Genomic DNA, 25,654 nt, shown 5'->3' with positions numbered 1-25,654 from the left:
ACCATAAAGCTGATGGAACTATAGAAGTGTGACTTTCCTGGATGCACATTTTAGTAAAAGTATGTAAATCTCAAGTCTGGCTAAACAGACTTATAAATTCTTTGGTAGGCAACACAGTATGCATATCCACTGTGGTTTGCCTGGATTTGTATTTTAAGGTGGAGTCTAAAGTTTGGGGTATAAAAATAATCTATACTCGCCTCTATGCTGCAGCATTGGTCTGATGCTGCAGCTGTCCCACGGCAGCCCTAAGCCTGAGAACTGAGTGATCACTTGGCTGCTGTGCTGTGCCTGGAGCAGTTCTGCTCTATCAGCCGACAGCGGGAAATAGCCCAAAATATAATCTGGGTCACATGAGAGCAAAAGTGAGTACACTCCTGTGACTCACAAAAGTTTTGTCAGAAGATCTTTGGTCATACTTCTTTTAATCTGCTTATTTGTTACCATCCTTGGTTGCTCGACCCTTTACTAGCATGATAAGTAGTGATAATCCAAACCGCTCTGGATTTGGTTGTGCAGGGGTTCATTGAACTTGAAAGAAGTTTGGATGCCTAAGCTGAACCCCCATTCTCGGCTAATGGGTAAGGGGGTGGGCACTACCCTGGGATCCCTGTACAATGCAAAAAAAAAAAAGTTAAAAAAAATTCCCTGTGGCTGGGAGATGATATATAGCCTCAACAGCAAGCAGTTATACGAGGATCATAGCTGCAGCTCCATACAGGTGCATCTCATAAACTTAGAATGCCATCAAAAAGTTATTTTTTTTTTCAGTAATTGTATTCAAAAAATGAAACTCATATCTTTTTTTGTAGATACCTTACATACAGAGTAATATTTCAATCATTTTTTTTTTTTTTTTTAATTTTGATGATTATGGCTTGCAGCTATTGAAAACCCAAAATTCAGTATCTCAGAAAATTAGAATATTACATAAGACCAATAAAAAAATATTTTTTAATACAGAAATGTTGGCTTACTGAAAAGTATGTCCATGTGCAGTATAATAGAAACTCAATGGGTTAATCTGTGGGTTACTGTCAAGAGGAAAATGAGACACCAGACCCAACAAAGCAGATGAGCTGAAGGCCGTTATCAAAGCAACCTGGGCTTGCATAACACCTCAGCAGTTCCACAGGCTGATCCCCTCCGTGAAACGCTGTAGTAATTTCATGCAAAGGGAGCCCTGACCAAGTATTGAGTTCATACAATTCTGTACATGGGCATACTTTTCAGTAAGCCAACATTTCTGTTAATCCTTTTTTTCTTTCTTTTTTTTTTTTATTGGTCTTATGTAATATTCTAATTTTCTGAGATACTGAATTTTGGGTTTTCACCATCTGTAAGCCATAATCAAAATTAAAAGAAATGCTTGAAATATATCACTGTGTGTGTAACACATTAATATTAAATGAGTTTTATTTTTTGAATAAAATTACTGAAATAACTTTTTGATGATATTCTATGAGATGCACCTGTATTTTTTTTTCAGCTGGCATTTTGTAAAGCTAGTCGAATGGCTTTATAGCTTCCCAATCTTTTACAGGGCTCAGGAGGCTTCCCCTGCCCCCACTGCTGTAAGCTGTTAGGTTGGCTGTCCACAGAGGAGATGGAAGAAATTTGTTCCCTGAAATCCCCTCTGATGAAGAATTGAGCCACTTCCAGTCTAATGCCTCGTACACATGCAATGATTGTTGGCCGTAAATTTTCGGCCAACGTCCGATCGGCCAATTGTCGGCTTGTTAGTATGATGCTTCCGACAACCGACTGCGACTTTTTGGCCGAACAAAATCTGGTGTGCATGCTATAAAATTGTTGTTGGCCGTCAACAGAACGGCCGATTTTCCATCAGTCAGTACAGATTTCGGCAGACAAAAATCAGATGAGCAAGACTGGGCATGCTCAGAGAAGGAAAAACACAGGGAAAGTAAACCAGCACATGACATCACTTCTTTCTGAAGTTGGTTGTTGTTGGCCGAAAAAATTTGTGTGCAGTCTAGAGCACATTTCAACCAACACAACAACACTGGACAAAAGACGGCCGATCGGTCGGCCGATAATCGTTGCGTGTGTACGAGGCATAAGTGCTATCATTCCTGGCTGGTACAGCGAGGGAAGCATCTGATCAACACACATCTGTGTATGATCAGATGCTTTGAAGTGCAGAGAAAATACCAGGGGTTTAAAATAACTCAGATGTTTTAATAAAGAGTACCTGTCACTGCCCAAGGCTATCACAAGGGGCTTGTTCCCCGCTCGTGATGGCAAAATAAAATGACAAAAAAAAAAAAAAAACGGTGGCGTAAATGGTGATTGTACCACACATGAGGTATCAATGCAAATGTCAGAGTGTAAGAAATGATTCTAGCACAAAATGTCATGTTTAAAAGCCTTTAGAGGTCAACAGTTTCGAGTTAAAACATTGCCTATGAACAATTTAGATACTGTAGTTTGCCCCATTTCGCATGCATGCTCAATTTTAAATCTTGATATGATTGCTATGTATTTACTTAACGCAACATCTTATTTTATATTTTACCAAACAATGTAGATTTATACTGTTTGTATGCATTGAAATGAAGTGCATTTTTTCATAAAAAATTTGAATTTAACAAATGGATTTGCAAATATTGCATGACACAGAAAATTACAACCACCATTTTATCTTCCAGTACCTCCTGTTTTAAGAAAATCTATAATGTTTCGGGGTTCTAAGTAGCTTTCTAGTAACAAAAAAAAAAAAAAGCATATTTTAACATGTATGTTATTACAAAATTGCCCCAGATGGTAAGTGGTTAAGGGAGTACCTCTTGCAAAGAAGAAAAAAATCATCAAGCCCCCAGAAAATCAATACAAGACTCTTTAGATCCAGTATAGATTTTAAGGGGGACTCCATGCAAAAAAACAAAAATGTGTGAGGTCACCATAAAACTCCATCCCAGACCCTAAATCATGCAGGCAGCCTGACTAGCCAGGAAAGGGGGGGGGGGGGGTGGGTACATTCTTGTTCCTCCTGAACCATACCAGGCCACACGTCTTTAATAATGGGGTGCCATATTGATGAGTACCGTGGTTGTGTGGGTCTGCTGGCGGGGGGTTTATAGGAATGTGGAAGCCCTGTTTAAATATAAGGGGTCCCCTGAAACCACCAAGCGCCTCTGTGAATGAATAGGGAGTTCATTGTACCCCTACTAATTCACACAAAGTGACCTAGAAATAAAGATACCAAATGTCCTTGGAAAAAATAAATAAATAAATCCCACAAAAATTTCCTTCAGTTCCATCTTCCGTCATGATGCGTACAGCCTCCAACTTGGGGGAAAAAAAAGATTTTTGGCAGTGCAGACCGATCCCTAATGTCAACATTCTTCGAATTACAGCTCCCCGACCTCTCATCGGCTATATAGGGGAAAGGGTGGCGATAACAGTGAGGACATTGCCCAAATATGACCGTATCTAGGCAAAAATGTAAGGCTCCATGTCCTGCCCATTTGCTTATTTGAAATGCCGGGTGATGTCAGTGCTTGGTAAGGATGCAGTGGGTGCAAGCAGCTGCTACTTCCTTAAGAACAATTGCCCACTGGGATAGTGGTGGCATCATTGCCCAAATATGGCTGTTTAGCCATATTTTAGAAATTATTGAACTGCTCCATTCCCCGACCATTTGCTTATGTGGCCGGGGATTCCCAGCCATGTAAGTAAATGGGACAGATGATATCAGTGGCTGGTAAGGACACAATGGCTGTGCTTCCTTAGCAACCATTGACAGCTGAAAGCCCTTAATGTTTGCCCGAATTCTCTAAACTACTTACGTTAGGACCGAATGCTAAGCTCATCCCTAAAAATTTAAAGCGGAGTTCCGGGCACGAAAATGTTTTTTCAATAAACATACCCCCGGGACAGTCGGGGCTAGTACATTCCACAATGGCTAGCCTCTGATCTGTCCCGGTTCGCACTTACCTGCAAGAAGAAATTTCTTCTCCAGCGTTGCCATCTCTGTTGTGGGCAGCTGAAGCCGGCGCGATCCTCTTCTGCGTCCTCTTCCATGTCTTCTTCTCCCAGAATGCGCCTGCATCGGCCCCTTTCGTCACTTCCGCTGCGGCGCTGCATTCCTCCACAGCTTCTGGGCATGCCCAGAAGCTGTTTAGCAGGGAATGCGGCGTCGCCCCAGAAGTGACGAGCGGGGCCGGTGCCGTCGCATTGATTCCTGGGAGCGATGACGTTCAGCTCCCAGGAATCATCGCAAGACAGGAAGTGACGGCACAGAGGGAGGAAGTGGAGAATAGGTGAGTATTTTCTATCTACAATTACAAGGTGAGTAAAAAAAAAAAAACATACCCAACTATCCAATTCCTTTTCAGATGAAGAAGATCCAGTGGATGGGCACAAAATCGATTAGGTCGATTTTTGTGCCCGGAACTCCGCTTTAATTTAGTAAATAAGACCTTTTCTGTTTTATTAGAAGTACTTTTATAGTGCTGTCAATTTACACAGCGCTTTACATATATATTGTACATTTTACATCCGTCCCTGCCCCCAAGGAGCTTACAATCTAGGGCCCCCCTTACTCACATTCACATAGTAGGGCCAATTTAGACAGGATCCAATTAACCTAGCAGCATGTCTTTGGAATGTGGGAGGAAACCCACATATGCAACGGGAGAATATCTCCAGGAGCAAACTCTAGGTAGTGTTGTGGTTGGCATTCTAAACCAGCGACCCTAGTGCTGCTAGGCAGAAGTGCTAACCACTTGGCCACTGTGCTGCCCATATTTTCTTTACTTGCCTTAATTTTATCCTGGTTATGTCATCAATAGGCTTGATTTACTAAAGGCTCATAGACCTCTTTGCAGGTGCAGTTGCTCCAAAGCTTAGTAAATGAGGTATACTTTACTTTACAAAGTATACCCAATCACATGTAAGGAAAATATAAAAACATTTTTTACTTGCATGTGATTTGGATAATGAAAGTAAGCAGAGCTTCCCCTCATTCCCTCATTTACTAAGCTCTAGAGCAACTGCACCTGCAAAGTGCACAGTCTAATTGCCTTTAGTAAATCAACACTATTGTGCCTTTTGTAGTCCTCTCTGTAATGCAGGCAGCTCATGGCTTGTGGGAGAGGCCTGTGGAGTGCTCTACATACTGTAGTTTTCTGAAAACATGGTATCCTCCCTCAGTACTCATCTTTAAGACCCTTCAGCATTGATGCAAGCAGTGATCTGGCTCTTGGAAGGAGTTATGCAAACTTCATAATGAAATTTAAGGGTGGATAAAAATCAAAGCAGGCATTCCAGGCACCCCTATGTAATGACCACATGCAATGCTGACCTCAATGTCAGTGACAGTGACAGGCTGGAGACGATGATGGATGCCCTTCAGCCAGGAAATGGGGCATGCTCTGACTTGATGCAGCTTTTTACCACTTGCCGACCGCCCAACGCAGATTTACTGTGGCAGGGCGTCTCGGCTGCGTATAATCCCGTAGATCTACATGATTATACACAGCGGGAGGCAGACCATGGGAAGAGCGGGCTTTATCGCCGCCGGCCTCCTGTGATCTTCGGCAATACTGACAGGAGAGCCGTCTGGAATGTAAACAATGCAAGATGGCTCTCCTGTCAGAGAGGCAGGGAAAGATTGTGTGATTCAGCTACGCTGAATCACGGCTCTCTCTGCCGCAGTTAAATCCAACTCCCCCACAGTTAGTAAGCACAAACAGGGAACACGTTTAACCCCTCGATAATCCCCAATGTTAACTCCTTCCCTGCCAGTGTCCTTTATACAGTAACCGTGCATATTATTTGGCACTGATTGCTGTATATGTGTCACTGGTCCCCAAAAAGTGTCTCTTAGTGTCAGATTTGTTCGCCACAATGTCACAGTCCCGATTAAAAATCACTGATTGCTGCCGTTACTAATAAAAAAGTGCATAAATCTATCCCATAGTTTGTAAACGCTATAACTTTTGCGAAAATCAATTCTTATATGCTTTTTGGGATTTATTTTACCAAAAATATGTAGCAGAATACAAACTGGCCTAAACGGATAAAAAACATAGATTTTTAATTTTTTTTTTTTTTTTATTTGGAATGTTTTAGAGCAGAAAGTAGAGAATATTGGTGTTTTTTTTCAAAATTGACGCTCATTTTTTTGTTTATAGCGCAAAAACGAGAAATTGCAAAGTTGATCAAATACCCCCAAAAGAAAGCTCTATTTGTGGGGAAAAAAAGTCATCAATTGTATTTGGGTACGACGTTGCGCAATTGTCAGTTAAAGCAACACAGTGCCAAATCTCAAAAAATGGCCTGTTTATTAAGGGAGTAAAACCTTCCGGGGGTGAAGTGGTTAATGCATACTGTGAGAAACTCGCGGTTTGCTGTAAAATCAGAGGAGCAATTTCACTACAGGAGAGGGGCCTGTACAACTGTACAGGGCTTTAATTAGGTTAGAGTTCGGCTTTAACTGCAGCAGAGTAGAAAGTGAAAACGCAAAGCCTTAAGTGGATGAACTCCCTGTGACACGGTGCAGCTTCTTTTTTCCACTCTACAAGGTATGGCTGGCCCTTTCCTTTCCAGCATCTGATTTTGAGTAAAAAAAACTTAATTTGACATAAAAAAAACATTTACAGATTTGTCCAGTTAATATCAAAGCAATCTTATTCACAATATGCCTAATTTACTGCAGAACTGATTTACTGGGCATGCATATTCATGCAAATGAGCTCTAATTTTTAGCCCCTACTGTGGGATTTAGATAGCTGACTTGTAAAGTCAAGCTTGCAAGTCTACAAAAGTTTCCAAACTGAGCACAGATACTTCCCCTGTAATATTGTTTAATGAGCTCCTTTGTGCTTGGGTAGGGTGCTGGTTCCAAGCTGAGGCTGCACACAGGGCTGTCTTGCTAGAAGTCCAAGATTAAAGGCTTAGTTCACTATTTTTAGCAGAATTTAACTTCTCCTTTTTGTTGTTTCTTTTGCCTACAGCCTTCCTATTGTTATCACTTGCCCTTCTTCCAGTTACACTGAACCTGCATATGAAATTTAAAAGATGGTGCCTCAAGCTTTGAGCTTCCTGTAGGGTTCATATAACCATTGGAAATGAGATTAAGGTTCTGTCTGAACACAATCAGACCAAACCATAGCTGTTTGGATGATAAAAATGCACGAAACATTTACCTCATTAGTGGAAGCCAAATGTTGTGTATAAACATTATACATGACTGCTTTATGCTGTCAGTGGCTGTTAGGGACGCCGGCAGGTCCATGTTGATACGGAGAATGGCTTTTTTCCAACATCCCTGGCCTAGTGGTTGTGAGGGGTCTGTGGGAAGGGGGCTTATCAGATCCTGGGCGCCCCCTTTAACAACAAGGGGGCAACCATATACTGCAACCCCCATGTGAAGATGCATATGTACACAACGTGCCCCTACTCATTCACCCAAAAATGTAAATGTAAACACTTTTTTTTTTTTTAGTCCATAAAGCAACTCCATTGGAAAAAAAAAGCCCTGTATTGGCAGGAGAAATTACTGAGCCTAGGCAGGGAGTTCTCAACATTCGCGTAATGTTCAGCGCTGGCAGAGGAAGATTCAAGTATTTACAATTTTTTTTGCAGGAAATTATTTTGAAACACTAAACATATTTCTTATAAGAAAAGTTAAATAATGTTAGTTTTAAATGTAAATTAGTGCGATGATTACTCCTGTAGTGGTACCCCCATAAAAGCCTCTGGTTGATGACTGAATGTAGTAAAAGAACAGTCAATGCATATTTCATGGTAGCAGCAGCGATGATGATTCTTTTCTCGGGCATGCAGAGGCTGTTAGCACAAACACAATAACGGTTATTTACACACTGACCTAGTAACCAGTCTAGGGGATGTCTTTTGAAACTTTGATGAAGAAACTTGTAACTGAAGAGGGGTATAAGGCATGGGATACTATGATCAATGCTAACTCCAATAAAAAAAGACCCCAACTCCACTGTCCTACAAATAGTGTTTTCTGACCTCTGAAACAAAGACAGACAGAGGCGCCTCTAAGTGTAGACTTTATGCAACAGATGTAATGAATACAATTATGCACTCACGTTAGTAAGCATATATTCATGTCCATAAAACAAGGTTCCAGTGTGGAGAAGTGTACACTCGGAAACGCGTCGCATGCAGATAACATCATCCAGGGTCGACTATCCACCAAGCCTTGCTGTCAAGCAAATACACCGAGCCTACTTCCTGGCCGTACAAGCCGTCCACGGTGAAAGGATTTCAGCTCTAGCAGGACGGATGTCCATGACCGGATGATGTACACTTCTCTACACTGGAACCTTGTTTTATGGGCATGAATATATGCTTACTAACGTGAGTGCATAATTTTATTCATTAAACCTGTTGCATAAAGTCTACACTTAGAGGCGCCTCTGTCTGTCTTTGTTTTAGCCCTGTGGAACCCCTGGCTTTTGGTTTCTGGATGGCTGCCCTACATGGTGGACTTTTTCTCCCCCTGCGCCATTAATGACTTTAACTCCATGGACTTTTGGTTCGATATGTGATCAAGCGTCTGTTAACATTGTGTATTTCTGACCTCTGAGACTGGAAGGAATGGTCAGATCAGGGGCCTTGTGAGAACTTTACTCTATACTGCTACACTGGTTCTTTTAACTTTAAAAGCATAAGCGTCACCCGTTTTCAGCAAACAGTCATTTACTCACAAGTGCATAGAAAAGCTGCTCAGACTTCTGGTTATCTTCTAGTGAAGGTTTAGCTGACTGGATCCTCCAGGGTGAAGTCTCAGGGGTGTCTGTTAGTTGCAGGTGTAGGTACCTCAGCTCTGCCACAGCTGGGGCCCTAGTGGACATCAATCCAGATAAGAAAGCAATGCCTTCAGGAACTGCAGCTTTTCAAGCAAGTGAAGCTCCTTGACTAGATAGCTAAGGCTGCCCCCACAGTACATACTGAGCCCCAAACCAGGCTGTAGGGCCAACAACATACAGAGTTCAACAGCAACTTCCAAAGGCTCAGCCTGAGGCGAGAGACTCAGCACGTGGCTTCTGCAATTTTTTTATACCTTCCCTCATACTGCAATGGCTGGGGGTAATATAAATGTTAAGAGCTCAGCTTAGTAGTAAAATCTCCTACTATAGTACCAGAGACACCTACTGGCAACAGTGAGAGATCGCAACCCCACTAGACTTGGAGAGAAACCAAGTCCAAAACTATTCGGTTGGGCTGATTATCACCCAACCAAAATAACATTTTCCTAGCATTTAGCAACCTATATCTATAAGGGTGCTACACTACAATGTTAACACAGCTGCTCTTGTGAAAATATAACAGATATTAAAAAATTAAATTTGCAGCCCTGCCTATGGAGTAAAAATGCTTGTCAATTGCTAGATGTGACCAAACTGAACAAAAAAAAAAAAAAAAAACCCTGTGTGTTTTCTTGTTTTCTGATGTTTCTTTATATCTGGTGTCTCTTTGCTCTGTAGAGATATTAAGAGTATTATAAAAATGAATACACTAAAACTTCTAGGGATGACATATGTTGCATAAAAGAAACTCCATTTTTGGTAAATAAAAAAAAAAATTATTTTCTCTTGGTGATCATTGTACTTTGCAAGGATTTTAACAAACTTAGTAGAGTTCTACTTGTTTCTGCTCTGAAAAAAAGCTTTGTTTTGTGGTCTTTGGAATACTGATTCTGATTGGTAATGTGATGTCTGTTCTCAATATAATAAGCTGATGCACTTTTAGTGTTCTAATGAGGAAACCTGCGGTGTCTGCATCCCTTAAGAAGTAATTAACCCTTAGAGAGTATCAACAAAAATATAATTTCCGTTTTCCTGTTGCAGAGGATGCCTAACATATTTGGTTTGCATCTTAGTGCAGACTTCTGGAGAAATCAGCCAATAATTTAGGCAAGAAATACCATTTCTGGGGAATTTCTGTACACAAATTGTGTACAAAAGGCCTCCGGGTTGTTGTATTAAATTTTGCAGAAAATTACAGTGGTTGGAGATTGAAAAGGAAAGGTCATTTTAAATACATTAAAACATTAATTTGCGATTTTCCCCCCCCCAAACAAAAGTTACCCTTTAACCACTTGACGACCGCCGCACGACTATCTATGTCGGCGGTCAGCCCCTCACAGACAAAGCAACGTAGGTCTACGTCGCTAGCCTGTGAGGGTCTAGGGAGCGAGCGCGCGCGCCGGCGGAGGCTCGCTCCCGCGCGGTCACGGACCCCCCCCCCCGCGCGTGTGACCGGCGGACCCGATGTCCGCCGGTCACTCTGCGATCGTCGGGGGAGAGGGAGAAAGTCAGGCAGCTTGTGTAAACAAGCTGCCTGTCATTCTCCCCTGTGTATGAAGGATGATCACTGTTCATACATCTGAAGCCACAGCCAATCACAGTAGAAAGCATGCCCCTAGGGACACACATAGCCCCTCCTTTCAAAAAAAGTTAACCCCTTCACTGCCAGTGTATTTTTACAGTAACAGTGCATATGTATAGCACTGATTACTGTAGAAATGTCACTGGTAACCCCAAAAGTGTAAAAAATGTCAGTCAAGGGTCCGATCTGTCCGCCGCAATGTCGCAGTACCGCAAAAAAAATCGCAGATCACCACCATTACGCGTTAAAAAAAAAACACCAAAAATGACAAAAATCTTTCCCTTTGTTAGTAAACGCGATAACTTTTGCGCAAACCAATCAAAATACGCTTTTTGAGATTTTTTTTTTTTTTTTTTACCAAACATAGGTAGCATAAAACAAATTGGCTGAAAATGTTAAAAAATTTAGATTTTTACATTTTTTTATGGGGGAATTTAAAAAAATAAAAAAATGTGAAAAATATTGCTATTTTTGCAAAATTTACTGTCCTTTTTTTGTTTATAGCGCATGATCAAAAAATCGCACAGGTGATCAAATACCACCAAAAGAAAGCTCTGTTTGTGGGAAAAAAGGGACGCCAAATTTGTTTAGATACAGCGTCGCACGACCGTGCAATTGTCCGTTAAAGTCATGCAGTGCCGAATCGCAAAATACCCCCTGGTCAGGAAGGGGGCAAAATCTTCCGGGGCTTAAGTGGTTAATGAGTCCAGTTACTGCTATCTGAAAATGTAGCAATCCTTTACTACATAAATATTGATCAGTTAGACTTTTAGCTTTGTTTACTGGACATACATGGGCATTAATGTGTTTTGGATGCATTTTATTAGCTTATAAATTGAGGGGCAATACTTGTTTTAAGGTGTACTGCATTGCTGTTTTGCTTGTTGCTTTTTTTTTTTTAATTATTTATTCTACTTTAACTTATCTTGCAGTTAAGAAGATTACTTCCAAACAGTAAAATGTATCTGGAGAACAATAATGATGTCCCACGTGTATGTAAAATTGATGTCGAGAGGATTCAACCCAGTGCTCCACACCACTCTGGCTTGAATGGATGTGTGGGCACAGATGCAGTGACCCTTGACCACAATGAGCTAATACTTCTGGACAGATTTCAGAGAGCTGCAGATGCTACAGGAAACTGGGAAAAGTCTTATCAGAATGGGCAAGAATGTTGTGTAGCCCTTGGGGAAGATTATAGTCCTACTCCTGTACAAGGAAGGTAAGTCTTTTAGATATTCTCTAACCCTATTTGTCAAAGGTATTTTGAACAATGAATACTTGCCTAATAGAGATAGGTAGGATCCCCCTGACATTCATACCAGACCCTCATTAGGGATAAGGATCTGGTATGTATTTCCAGTGGGAGACACACATGTTGTGGTTTTTTTTTTTTTTTTAATGCTTTGGGATGCTTTTTAGATATGACCACATTGTTACATGGGTTACAGCAGATAATTTAACATGTAGCCAGGTGGTTTGCTACAAATAATAGCGAAACACTGGCTGCAGTTGCTGCTCTGCAGTACTGAACTTTAACGGCTGTTTCAGCAAGATGTGGGAGCTGCTGAGTAGGAAGAGTTCAATGGATTTAATCAGACAGCAATGCACTGTGATAACTGGAGTACAGAGGAGAGATTATGTTGTCGTCATCAAAAGCATTTGAACTACTTTCCCCAGAGAGGAGATGTCCTGGGAGGAGGGGAAAAAAGTGTATTTTCCTAAGCTGTGCAGGGCTTAAAGCGGAGTTTCACCCTCATTTTCATCTTAACGGATTCCAGTAGGGATATGCATTTTAAAAATTAATTGGGCAAATCTTTTTTTTTTTTTTGGATCGTTTACCTTATTCTAGAAGATTCTTTCTCCCACTTCCTTCTTCTGCGGCCGTGGCTCTGGACGTCACTTCCGGTTTCGCATTGCGTCCTGGGAGATGTGTGTCCTCAATCCCAGGAGGCAATGGGCATGGCCGGCCGCTCCTCTGATTGCCGATCGCAATCTACAGTGCATGCGCGAGATTGCGATCGGCATTCTGGGTAGCCAGAAACAAGGAAGAGGGACACAGCGAGGGACACAGCGGCTTCAGACTCCCACTCCGGAGATGGCCACGCTCTGCAATCAATTTTAAAGGTAAGATATTATCTACATTCAAATACTGTAATGTGGGAATAGTGTTACTGTAATTGGCGATATGTTAGGATTAGAGGGGTATTTTTATCTTAAAAATCTATTTTTGGCCGGAACTCCGCTTTAAATTCCTCTTGCCATCAGGGAGCCCAGAGAGGGCACTACACTGTCCAGTGTGCATCATCACTACTGCATATCAGCGGCCTGAGTGGGATCTAGAGTGCTGAATTTGAGGGTGCTGACAGTCATCTGGGTGCCGAGCAAAGGTTAGACTAAACGCTGAGTGTGATCGGATAGTGAGCTGCTGCTGTTGGGATTTACTGTCGGCTGCTAGAGCGACTTGGCCCTTTAGGAACTGATCATACAGCCTTATTGCTGCCTGCAGGCCTGGCTGGGACTTAATCCTGTGCACCAAGAATACAACTGTGCTCCAATGCCAGCTGACTGAAGAGTTAGAACTAAAAACTGACCCTTTAAAGCTGCTACACAGAGACGTTTGTCTATTGCTTATGCTAAGCTGTACCTCATTGACTTGCATATGGTGCAATGTCCTCTTTTTAGTAGAGTACACTCTAGACTAGTTCTTATTATTCACATTGCCCCTAATGTTTATACACATTATTTATTGCTGACTTTGCTGATTTATCTGTTGATTCCAGTCTAGTAGAGAACTCAGTTACTTTGGCATAGTGATGATAATGTGTAGCAAATTGTGTCTAACCTACCTATCTGTATGCTCAAACCACCAATTATTCTAACCTGTACACTAAATTCAGGTACACGAAATTCAGCTTAACCACTTACCGACCGCAGTAATATTACAGCAGGGTGGCTCAGCTGCGTCCAGTAACGTAGTTGTGACTGAAGTGCATGTGGTTTTGGTGGCACGCGCGATTGCCGCTGCCCTCCTGCGATCGTCCGAGAAACCGGGAGAAGACCCGCCTGCTTATGTAAACAAAGCAGCAAAGCAGGGGGATCTTCTGTCAGATAGGCAGGGAAAGATAGCAGTTTCAGCTAAGCTGAAACCCTGATCTATATGTGCTTGTCACAGAACCCCCCCCCCCCCACAAGTCAGTAAGCATATTAGGCATACATTTAACCCCTTTGATCACCCCCAGTATTAACCCCTTCCCTGCCAGTGTCATTTATACAGTAACCGTGCATATTATTTAGCACTGATTACTGTATTAGTGTCACTGGTCCCCAGAAAGTGTCAAAAATGTCAGTTAGGTGTCCGATCTGTCCACTGCAATGTCACAGTCCCGCTAAAAATTGCAGATCGCTGCCATTACTAAAAAAAATAAATAAGTCCAAAAACTCTATTCCAAATGTTACAATCAAAAAACAAAAAAAAAAAAGCTTGCACTTCCCAAACTGCCAGAGTAGTAATAAACCTCTTCACAATGCATTCTAGCCTTTGCAGTATCTTTACTTCTCATTGGAAGATTATCTCATGATTGCAGCACTCTCCTTCTCTCCGCTACAAAAGCAACCCGAGTGTGGATAAAAAAGCAGTGTGATAGTATATCTTTTTTTGTTTTTTTTGTGTGTAAGTTTCCCACCAAGTTAGCTGGGCTTTTACTCATAAAACAAGTTCAAGTAGCGGGTATTTTACACCCGGGACCGAGAAGTTTCCCTTTCCATCAAATTGACATTCGACTCTTTGGTAGTTGGGCAATCGGAAACCTTTAATACCCTACCTGTGGTGTACCCTCGTCCCCCTGGGTCTAAACCAAACTCTTTGCTAGTGGGGATGAACACTGATCTTGTGAGATTGCTCACTTCCCTTGCAGCGAGAAGTTACTTAACAGCCAATGGAGTCCATTCCAAGCTACGACAAGCATACCAGCTCATAGCAGTGCAGCTGAAGGCCCTAGAGGAGACAGTGGGGAAGTTAGAGACTGGATAATGATGACTGGATCATAGTGAGAAGATCCTGCAACCAGAGGAAATAACATGTTTACGAACTAGAGCCTAGCCATTCTCCTAGAGTGCACTTTGGTCTAGTTTGATAGTAGTATTCACATCGCAGTTCATGCTTCTAGCTATGGTTTATTGCTGATTTATGTGTTGATTTCAATAAAGTGGTACAAAACTGTATTCTAAGTTAGTTTGGCATAGTGATTATGCTGTGTTGCAGACTGTGTGTAACCTACCTTCTGTATGCTCATTTATTCTCAAACCAAGATTTATTTTTTTTCGAACCTGTACCAGTACATCGTTCTGGTCTATTTCCTGATACTTATTTCATAGTTGTGAAATATATACAAGTGCTTGCAGTGGTTTTAATTTAAGCATGTGTGGTTAAATTAACACAGAACAGAGGGCACAATCAACCAAGCGGCTCCTTCAGGGTTAGCACTACAAAAGCTTGTACTGATTCTTCGTAATCTTGAACTACTACTGAACTAATGAGTTGGAGAATGCATGTCACGGCAAATAGATGATCCTTCTTAACCAGTTCCCTACCAATGTATAATAAAATTACGGCGGCAGGAACACTTTCTCCCGTCGAGCGGGCGCCATATGTCGTCCACCTGTTTTCGCCGCTCCTGCATGCGGCGATCAGGGCAGCCCATCCCCTATCAGGGGAAAGAACCAATGAAATTGGCTCTTTACCATGCTATCGGCTGTGTCCAATCACAGCTGGTCACAAACGTCAACGAAGGGCTGTAGTGCAGTTACAGGGTTCTCCTCAGTGTGTAAGGAGGAGACCAGGAATAAAAATGTTGCAGCAGTACAGTGATGTGGCTTGATTGCTGTCCCAAATAAAGGCTTATCCCCATCCCATCAGAAGGCCTCTCACCAGCCCATCAGAAGTCCTGTCACCATCTAATCGGAGTAACTGAGGATCTGTGTCCAGCCCAGAGTACCTATCTGCAGCCCATGCTTCATAGATTATACATTGTGGTGTGTGCTTTCCAAAATGGGGTCATTTTGTGGACGTTTCCATTGTTCTGGTGCTCCAGGGCCTTCAAAAATGTGATTGGTAGTCAGAAAATGATGTGTGTAATTTATGCTCCTAGACCACCTGGAGGGGCTCCCTGCATATTGGACCTCTATATGTGGCCAGGCTGTGTAAAAGTCTCACATGGTATCGCCATATTCAGGAGGAGTAGCAGAATGTATTTTGGGGTGTAATTTTTCCTATGTACATGCTATGTGTTAGAAATATCTTAAAAATTTACAACTTTGTGTTAAAAAAAAAAAAAAAAAAGTTTTCATTTTCTTTCCACGTTTTCCAAAAATTTGTGGAAAAAAAATTACCTGTTCAAAAGACTTATTATGCCTCCTAGAATATATGTTGGGGTGCTTGCTTTCCAAAATGGGGTCATTTTGTGGGTAATTCTACAGTCCTGGTGCTCCAGGGCATTCAAAAATGTGATCGGTCATCAGGAAAATAGATATGCAATTTAGGCTCCTAGAATGCCTGACAGTGCTCCCAGCATGTTGGGCCTCTGTATGTAGCCAGGCTGTGAAAAATTTGTACACATGTGGTATCCCCATACTCAGGAAGAATATCAGAATGTGTTTTCAGGTGTAACTGCAAGTATGCGTATGCTGTGTGTGAGAACTTATGACAATTTTGTGTAAAAAAAAAAAAAAAAAAAAAAAAAAAATTACTTTCCATAAAGTGGTCATTTGGGGGGTATTTGTACTGTCCTGACATTTCAGGCCCTCAAGAACTGACATAGGCCACCAGTACATCAGGTGTGATCAATTTTCAATGATTGGCACCATAGCTTGTTGACTCTCTAACTTTCACACAGACTAAATAATATCCACTAATTAAATTTTTTTTTACCAAAGAGATGTAGCAGTATAAATTTTGACCCAAATGTTTGAACAAAAATTGCTTATTTGCACAATTTTATAATAAAAACTAAAAACTGTTTTTCAAAATGTTTTTCTCTTTTCACTTGTAAATAATTAAAAAAAATCCAGAGGTGATTAAATCTCAAGCTCTATTTGTGTGGAAAAAATTATAAAAAATGTTGGGTACAGTGTTGATTGAGTAATTGTCATTCAAATTGTGGGAGCACTGAAAGCTGAAAATTGGTCTGGGCAGGAAGAGGGTGAAATTGCCCTGTGTTGAAGTGGTTAAAGAGGAAGTAAAGTCTGTATTTTAATTTGTTTCTTACCTGGAAAGTAAAGGCATAATGTGTTAGTATGCATTGCATACTAGCACATTATGTGACACCTCCAAACAAAGCCCTCGTTATCCTCCCTGGAGGCCACATTCATTGTCGTCCTTCTTCCTTCCGGGTCTGCAGACTCCAGCTGTACTACTGGCCAGAGCCACGTTTCGTCACTTCCGTGCATGCGTGGGGTAGCTGCTGGCAACGGCACAGGGCTCTGAAGAAACGGCACGGGCAGCCGTTCCTTCAGAGCGCATACGCTGATGACGTCACCGGCACAGCATACAGTAAATATCTCCTAAACGGTGCAGGTTTAGGGGATATTTACAGTACCTATAGGTAAGCCTTGTTATAGTAAAAGGGCCTCATCCTGACAACCCTGGGCTGTGGTTGATGGGGTCTATGGATGGGGGGCTAATCAAAATCTGAAGCCCCCTTTAACAACATAGTAGGGACAAGGTGTTTTGGGGTGGGGGAAGAGCCCCCTGCCCCAAAGCACCCACACCCCCCATGTTGAGGGTATGTGGCCTGATATGTTCAGGAGAAGGGGCACCCCCCCCCCCCACTTTCCTGACCTTCCACGCTGCATGCCCGGATAAGGGTCCGGTATAGATTTTTTTTTGGGGGGGAGAGACCCCACACCATTTTATTTAAAAAAAAAAAAAAATATATATATATATATATATATATATATATATATATATATATATATATTCTTTTTTTGTACAAAGTAAAAAATGAACAATCAAGAATCTCGACAGGTAAAACATGGCTGTTTAGAATATATATAGAAGACAATAAGGCACGCTGGAAGCAAACTGCGAAAAGAATATACGGACATAGGCAATGAGTCATATATAGAAGAGCAACCCATAGACAAACCAAGTCTGAGGAATTGAAAAAAAGCTTAATGAGATGGCAACCCGGTCTGGGTTCCGACAGCCCCCAATGGGGAACTTTTTTTTTTTTTTTTTTATTCAGCTGTCAATGGGAAAACATATTGACAGCTGATGGCTCATCAGTTGTTAAGGACGCCGGCTGTGCACCTTAACAACCAGCTTACACTGCGCCCTGATTGGGCAAAGCCTTACGCAATCAGGGTGCCGAATGCACTTTGCAGCGCTAAGTGCAATGCAGGGTGTTCGTCAGGGCGAACTGCTGAACTGCTGATGCTCGGGCCAAACCGTTCACCCATCCCTACTATTGAGTAGGAAATATTTACCGAGCTAGCAGCCAGTTACATCACTGGCGCATGCACGCTGAAGGAACGGCGACCAGTGCCGTTTCTTCACAGCAGTGTGCCGTGACTGGTGGCTCCCGCGCGCAGAGCCGGAGCTGCGAAACCGGAAGGAAGACCGGGTAGATATGGACACTGCCTTCAGAGATGGCATCGCTGGAATGCTTAGTTTTCAGGTAAGTTTAACATAACGTGCTAGTATGCGACGCATAGTAGCACATTGTGCCTTTGCCTTGCAGATAAGAAAAAAAAAAAGTGCAGCAATTTACAACCGCTTTAAGTGATTAATCCTCTGCATTGTGTAAAAAGTGTGATCCTGTTTGCGCAGATCCACCCACTCCTGCACATTCACTCTGGGCAAGTCCAGGCAAGCACAGTAAGTGTAGTTCAGCTGCACATGCTCAGTTTGGTATCTATAGAACACTTCCTGGTTTTAGCTGAGCTATTTGGGTCACATGGTATTGACATCAACACATTTGGGTGTGTATACAGATCCTAAATGACAGCCCTGTCCCTCCCTCCCTTCTCCATGCCCAGTAACAAAAAAAGAACACAGTGGAAGGGTTGTCACATCTTGATTCATGGATGATCTGCCTCCCATAAAAACATGAGCACACAGGCTGTAGTGGATTTCAAGAGGCAGGGATTCCATAAAGAAGATAACACCCCTGTACTGTACATGTTTTTGCAGTGTTCTTTTTTGACTTCTCGACAGCATTAGTTACAGACTTCAGACGTGCATATTTAGGTAATAGTTATTTCTAAACTTTAAAAATACATTTATTTGCCAATTTCCAAATTCACAAATAATACAGATCATGTCAAAAATGTGTTTTCTTTTTTTCATATTTGTGATCCTTCTTTCTCTTTCTGTGCCTTTCTTTTTTTATTTTCTCACTCGTGCACGCTCTATCTCTCGCTCTCTCCACTGTCATCCACATCCCATGTGACAACTAACATCCCACCCCCCTGGCATCCTCCTCACATCTGGATACCCACTGATACCTTGCTAACGCCCTATCCCCTGCCATCCTCCTCTTCATCACACCTGGCAGCCCACTGTAACCCTGCTAACGCCCCACCCCATGTCATCCTCCTCGTTCATCAAAGATGGCATCCCACTGATACCTTCCTACCACCCCACTCCCTGTCAATCACATCCTCATCTTCATCACACCTGGCAACCCACTAATACCTTGCTAACACCCCACCCCCTGTCATCCTCATTTTCATCACACCTGGCAACGCACTGTGATACCTTACCAACACCCCACCCTTGTCATCCTCATCCACCCGGCTTGGGGTTGAGCCTACCTGAATGCCATCATAGCAACCAACTTGCTATGGGGGAACTCAGAAGGGAGGAGAAGCCAAGCATGCCAGTAGGGGACTCCAGAAGAGGAAGTTTAGGGTCTCTCTGTACAAAACCATTACACGGATCACATACAAAATTTATTTTAAGGACAAAAAAAACCTTTACACCTGCTTTAAATCTAGCAACAACACGGCATAAAAAAGTTAAAAGTAGCAATGGCTTGGGTCATTAAAGTGGCACAGTCACCTTGGATGATAACTTTGTTTCTTACCTTCTAAATTTCACTTTTACTTGTGCATTGTTAGTTTTGTAGCGCAACTTGCAAATGTCTTGCATGCTCTACATGTGTATCTATAATATGATGCTATAACTATTTACTATTTTTTACATTTTTGGGTTTGCCATTTACAGTGTACATAAAGCTGAAAGCTTTCAGCATTTTAAATAGCGTAGAGAAGGAAAAAACTCCTCTGACGGTAAAATCTGTTATCCGCATTCAGCTGGGGAAATTTCTCTTCACTTTTTGCTTGGATACAGTGTATGTATGTATATATATGTATGCATGTGTGTGTGTATATGTGTATATATATATATATATATATATTGGAAAAGAAGTCTCCTCAAAGTGAGGTAAGATTTTTCTTCACCTCCTAACACTCCTAAAATCTGAAGCTTAGGATTTCCCCTCACTTTTTTGTCTTGACGGTGATCACCAGGACAAATAGGCGAACCTCCCAAGCAAGGGCACAAACCACAATCCTTTTCTTCTATCCAGAAAAAAAAATGTCTTTACCTACACTGTAAACCAAGACCCCTTTGTCTTTACATATTTTAATTTCTAACTACTATTTAAAAGGAGCATTACAGCCCAAAGCAAACCCTTTTTTTTAAATTTTTTTTATAATTGTCTGATTTTATTTCTTATCCTTAAGTGACCTGTAATGATTAATAAAAGCTTCCCTCTACTTGACACTGAAAAGCTGGACAACTAAATGCTGATTCATTTCTCTTGTATACTGATAAAACATCTAAATTATAATTGCTGAGGCTTTCTTATTTTCTCTGTAATTTTTATACCAAAGTAATATTTCAGCAATAGAATCTATACTTTGTGTGAAGAGAGGTCAGTCACAATCAGGGTATTTTCTTGGAACAAAAATAGATTAAATGCATTTTCTACTGAGGTGAAACATGAATTATTCATCTTGGATCAGTCTGAGCCAGTGCCAAGAATGAGAGAAGGCTTCTAAGCCTTTGAGAGTAATTTGTAGATCAGTTAGACACTGAAGGATCATTGTCACTATTGCAAGCAACGCTACTTTGTGAGGTGCTAGCAGCGGTAGCACCTGCATTAATGTTTTCCAATGTATTCTGCTCCAATGCCAAGAAAATCAGCCAGGAAAACTGTTGTGATAATTTTTTTTTTTTTTTTTTCTAAGGATTAACCTCTACAGTCGGATCATCTCTAGGTTGTATTTCATAGGCCTGCAAGCTCAGATTGTGCTTTTGCTTGTTACTTTTTCTCATAACTGTGCATAGCAAGATACCTTGAGATTTGGTGGGTTAGCCATATTATATATCAATTACCTATACCTCATCCAGAGCTGGATTTATGCGTACTATAAGCATGATCTTCATCAATGTTTTTTATGGGCTGCATTTTTTTTTTTTTTTTAATTCATTCTGCGTTGTGCGATTTTTTTTTTTTTTTTTTCCTTTTCGTTTATTCTGATATCTATTAAAATCATCTCTGACCTCTTTAAAATGTTACATTTACTGTGAGGGGAGAGGAAATAGCACAGCTGCACAGAAATCTTTTTTTTTTTTTTTTCTCTTTTCTTTTTACCCTTTTCTTGTGCAGCAGTTTAATGTAGTTGTGTATTCTTTTCTTTGCTAAAATGCATATGATGTACTATTCCATCCCCAGTATTTGAGGCAGTTAACTGGATTCCTAGGGTTTTTTTTTTTTTTTTTTGCATAAATTGCTAAGTATGAAAATAAAAAAGTGAGATATTGTGGTCTGCATTTTCCCTAAGAAAATTTCACTCCCTGTCCGTAATGTAGACCTGAAACCACCAAACAGAGATTTAGACCGAGATTGTGATACCACTCTCTCCTATAGATTTTTTGTTTGTTTTTATTTTTTGGATAGAGTTGAAAAAGAATAGAACCCTTTTTTATGGTCCTCATTGGAAAACTTGCTCCTCACTTCATGTCCACTATCACGGAGACAGAAAGTGAGTGTAACTTCTTACAGAGATCAGACAGCAGGGTTCAGACGGCTCTAACCCTTCCCTACCCTATAAAAAGTCCATATGGAAAGGGGGTGTGGGGTTAGAGCGAATCAGCAGTTTCTTTGTTGGAGAGATAATTTTTGGTAAATATAAACATACCCAGCTTTTTTCCAAAAGAGAGGGAAAAAACAGTTAGTGTATATTGAATTTGTAGGATGCATTGCTTAGATTGTTTAAAATATATTTATATGAATATATCAAAAGCATAAATGTCTAAAAGCTTGGATTTTTAGGGTTTCTGGACGATAACTAGAGCACTGCAGGATCTGCTTTTTACAGAATCAATTTGGGTTCATTACATTGATACACCACTAAGTTTGACTACTAGTTTGTAGTGTTTTTTTATCATGTTGATGAACAGAGATGTAGAGCAGCTTGTATACTTCAGTGTTCAATATAGAAACAGTAGACGCTAAAAAGCCATTCTACTTTAGCTTAGTTCATCAAGATGTTTGCAGATCATAAAAATAATACTAGAAACTAAGCAGGAGAAAAGTGGGGCCCCAAATACAAAAGTTCCTAACACTTTTCAGGGAACATGTTACATTGTAAGTTAATGTGACACCTCTGTGATATGGGTGCTTTGCCAAAGTGCTCAGTCAGAGAAGCTCAGAGTCAATTTAAAAATATCTTTATTGGACCCATCCAAATGTACTCCCAAGTGCTCAGCACAAGAAAAAGACCGTATACATTTGTTGTGAAGACCACACCAATGCACTCCCTGATTCCAGCCCCACTGTCTAAAGCAGGGGTCAGGAACCTTTTTGGCTGAAAGAGCCATGAACACCACATATTTTCAAATGTAAGTCCGTGAGAGCCATACACTATATTTCAGGGGTCGGGAACCTTTACTTAATATTCATATTCATGGGCCGCAGCTATACAGTGAGTAGATGGAGCCATGTGAAAGTGCCTGGAGTCTGGTTGGGAAGAGAGCAGGGCAGGCAGGTATGCAATGAGGCCGGAGTGGATGGTGAAGCGCCTGCAGGCCTGCGAGTGATGGAGGGGAGAATAGGCCCTGAGAAAATGGTGGCCGGCCGCTGAAGGCCTCAGAAGTGGATATGAGAGGCAGGTCCGTGGGTGTCAGAGGGTAAGGAGATCATGTCTGTCGGGGCACAGGGAGCGGATGGCAGGTCTCCTTACCGGGCGTTGATTGCCAAGGCCCCCAGATGCACAGCACACGAGCCAGCGGCAGTACTGCGAGTAGGCCGCGGGGTCCGTAGCGCTGCAATCCAGTCACCCAGAGACGAACTGAGGGTAGCGGTGGATAGCCCACAAAGTGTACCGTCGATGGGTGCAGAAATCTCCTTTGTACCGGGCACAGCTACGTGGATAGCACTGGATTGAGTGGTAGACATGGCGGAGCTCTGGGACTACACGTCCAGCGCGGCTCACGTCCGGAAATGCCCCCCTTTTATTAAAGATTTGTCTGCGAGCCAGATGCAGCCATCAAAAGAGCCATGTCTGGCTCGCGAGCAAAAGGTTCCTGACCCCTGGTCTAAAGGCTTAAAGTGTTAAAGTGTTATAGTGACCTCCTAGTACTTTGCCCTGCCCTCTTAGGGCTTGTTTACACTTGCTTCAAAACATGGCATTTGATACGCTTTTTTAAAGCACTCTTAACGCCAATCAAAGCGCCTGTCACTAAAAGAAGTGGCTACAGAAGATATTGCATATCTTTCTGATCTATAAACTAAGGGCACTTTGCAAGTAAGGTGTGCCTTTCAAAATAATTGGCCAGTCCTTTTTTTCAGTACCATCTCTATATGCTAGAATCTGTTCCAAGGCATGGATTTCATTTACTAATGTTTTAACCTCACCTATACTATAGGTATAGTATTTGATTTCCAATGCCTCATGATTATGGACATTGCCGCCATTATTATGTGCATTGATATTGGGGTGGGGAAGTTAGAAATGTTTATGCTCAGAATAGTCTGTTCTGTGTTGGGAGTACGCCTCACTTCTGTAACTCTAAAGATTAGTGAGAACAAATTGGCCCAAAAACTACGTAAATAAGAGCAGGACCATAACATATGCACCAGAGTGCCTACCTGGCCGTTTTGCCTCCAGTACAGATTGGAGATACTTTTAGGGAATTTGGCCATAATGTATGGTGTAAGATACCAATGCAGGTGAAGCTTTTGGGCCATCTCCCAGTAATTTACGCATTTGGAGTAATAGTAGTTATCGGAGATTGCTTTCAACCACTGTTGGTCTGTAAAGGGCTGGGTGAGATCCTTTTCCCAGTTCACAAGGGCTGCAGCCTTGCTAAAAATCATTTTAGAGTGAAGTAGATTATAAAACAAAGTGATACCTTTTGGCTTTAGTATCCTTAGAGAGCTAGAAGGTCCATACCTTCTTTGGGGACCTTCACTGGCGCTGGCTTGTAGTGATCTATGAATGATAACCTAGCGTTTGTGAGGAATTCTGAAGCAGGTAGTTTGAATTGTTGAACTAAAGACTGAAAGGGAAGTATATGATCTTCAACTAACACATCTCCCAGGTTATGCAACTCTAGTGCTTTCCATTTTTCCTAAATGTAATATCTGGGATCAGGCAGGAGATTGAGTCTAAAGAGACTGGAATTTCAATAGGTTCCTTTATTGTTCCCCCATATTTATAGAAGTTTTGCCAAGAGTGGCTGTAATTGTTGGGATATTATTATAGACAGCTTCCCCATGAGATAGTTGATGCTTATAGAATAGATTTAAAAGTTTTCGGGCATAATTGGTCTAGAAGTGAGGCCATATAGTAGTCTTTCAAATTTGGGACCCCCGTACCGCCCACCAGTCTGTGCTTATATAGGATATTTTGGGAGCATCTCACTTTGCCATCTACCCATATGAATTTTGATAATTGTTTCTGGGGCTGAAAAATGAAGAAGGGATAGATATGGGGGAGTGTCCTAAAGTAATATAGTAATTTGGGTAGTAAAAGCATCTTATATGCCACTAGTTTCCCCGACTAGGATAATGCCCTGTACACACTATCAGATTATCTGAAGACTTTTGTCTGCAGACTTACCAAAACCATATAATATGAGGTCAAACCTAAACACTTTCAATTTGTATGCAATCCGGCAGGCCCTTGCACTACATAGAAAAGGTAAATCTGAAGACAAAAGTCTTCAGATAATCTGATAGTGTGTACAGGGCATAAGTAATATTTCCATAGTCTAGATAGTTCTTGTTGGAACTTAGAAATTAGTGGGAGAAAGTTGGTTTTATATAAATCAGTATGAGATGCCGTTAGTTTGACGCCCAGATATGGGAGCTATTTTGTGGTCCATGAGTATGGAAATTTTTTTTGCAGTATATGCATTGTAGATTTTTCTAGCAATAAGCCCAATATTTGTGACTTGGAAACATTTACCTTATAATAGGATATCTGGTTAAACGACAATAAAGTCTCATGTACTGCAGGAAGAGAGACTAATGGGTCAGATAGGGATAGTAATAATATCGTCTGCAAACAACGTGATTGTGTGGTATGTATCTGTGGCCAAAATCCCTTTTTGTCTTGGGGTGTGTCCTAATTTTTTCTGCCAATGGCTCCATGAACAATGCAAAGATCAAGGGGGAAAGCCGACACCCCTGTCTCATTCCATTGGTTATTTGGAACTCATTGGAGAACATCGCCTCCGCAAAAAACAAATGCCGGCGGTTTTGAGTACAAAGCTAATATAGCAGAGAGCATATTCCCCCCCCCCCTAAACCAAACTTCTCCAACACCTTCGCCAAATACCCCCAGTGTATCTTGTTGAAAGCCTTCTCTGCATCTAACCTGAGAAGCAGAGAAGTCTTTTTGGATCTCTCCACAATACTAATAAGGTTAATCATTCACCTTGTGGCGTCTGGGGCTTGACGCCCAGATATAAAACCCACCTGATCATGTTTCACAAGGCATGGTAGGAGTTCTGCTAGTCTATTCGCTAACAACTTGGCATATATTTTGACAACTACATTCAATAGAGATATTTGCCTAAAATTCTGTGGAGCAGTAAGCTCCTTTTCCAAGTTTAGGTAATGTAACTATGGTTGCTGACAACATTTTAGGTGGGAAGGAGGCCTGGGGCACAGCAGCATCAAAGACCGGTAGTATATATGGGTTTAAGATGTCTATAAAAGTTTGGTAGTGCTCTTAGGAGAAACCATCA

General features: G+C 41.5%; 1 protein-coding gene across 2 annotated transcripts in view; it reads left to right on the top strand.

Annotated features, from left to right (window-relative positions):
- Positions 1–25,654, top strand: part of OCA2 (OCA2 melanosomal transmembrane protein) — a 524,044-nt gene that overhangs the window by 75,739 nt on the left and 422,651 nt on the right. For both annotated transcript variants that reach the window (XM_082246739.1, XM_082246738.1), the window contains exon 2: positions 11,322–11,611. In XM_082246739.1, coding sequence (XP_082102865.1) covers positions 11,349–11,611 — 263 coding nt within the window. In that variant the 5' untranslated portion in view covers positions 11,322–11,348. The remainder of the gene's footprint in view (positions 1–11,321; positions 11,612–25,654) is intronic.

Source organism: Pelophylax lessonae (genome assembly GCF_965119305.1).
Source record: "Pelophylax lessonae genome assembly, chromosome: 2".
NCBI classification, from domain to species: Eukaryota; Metazoa; Chordata; class Amphibia; order Anura; family Ranidae; genus Pelophylax; species Pelophylax lessonae.
This window is presented reverse-complemented; position numbering and strand designations above follow the sequence as displayed.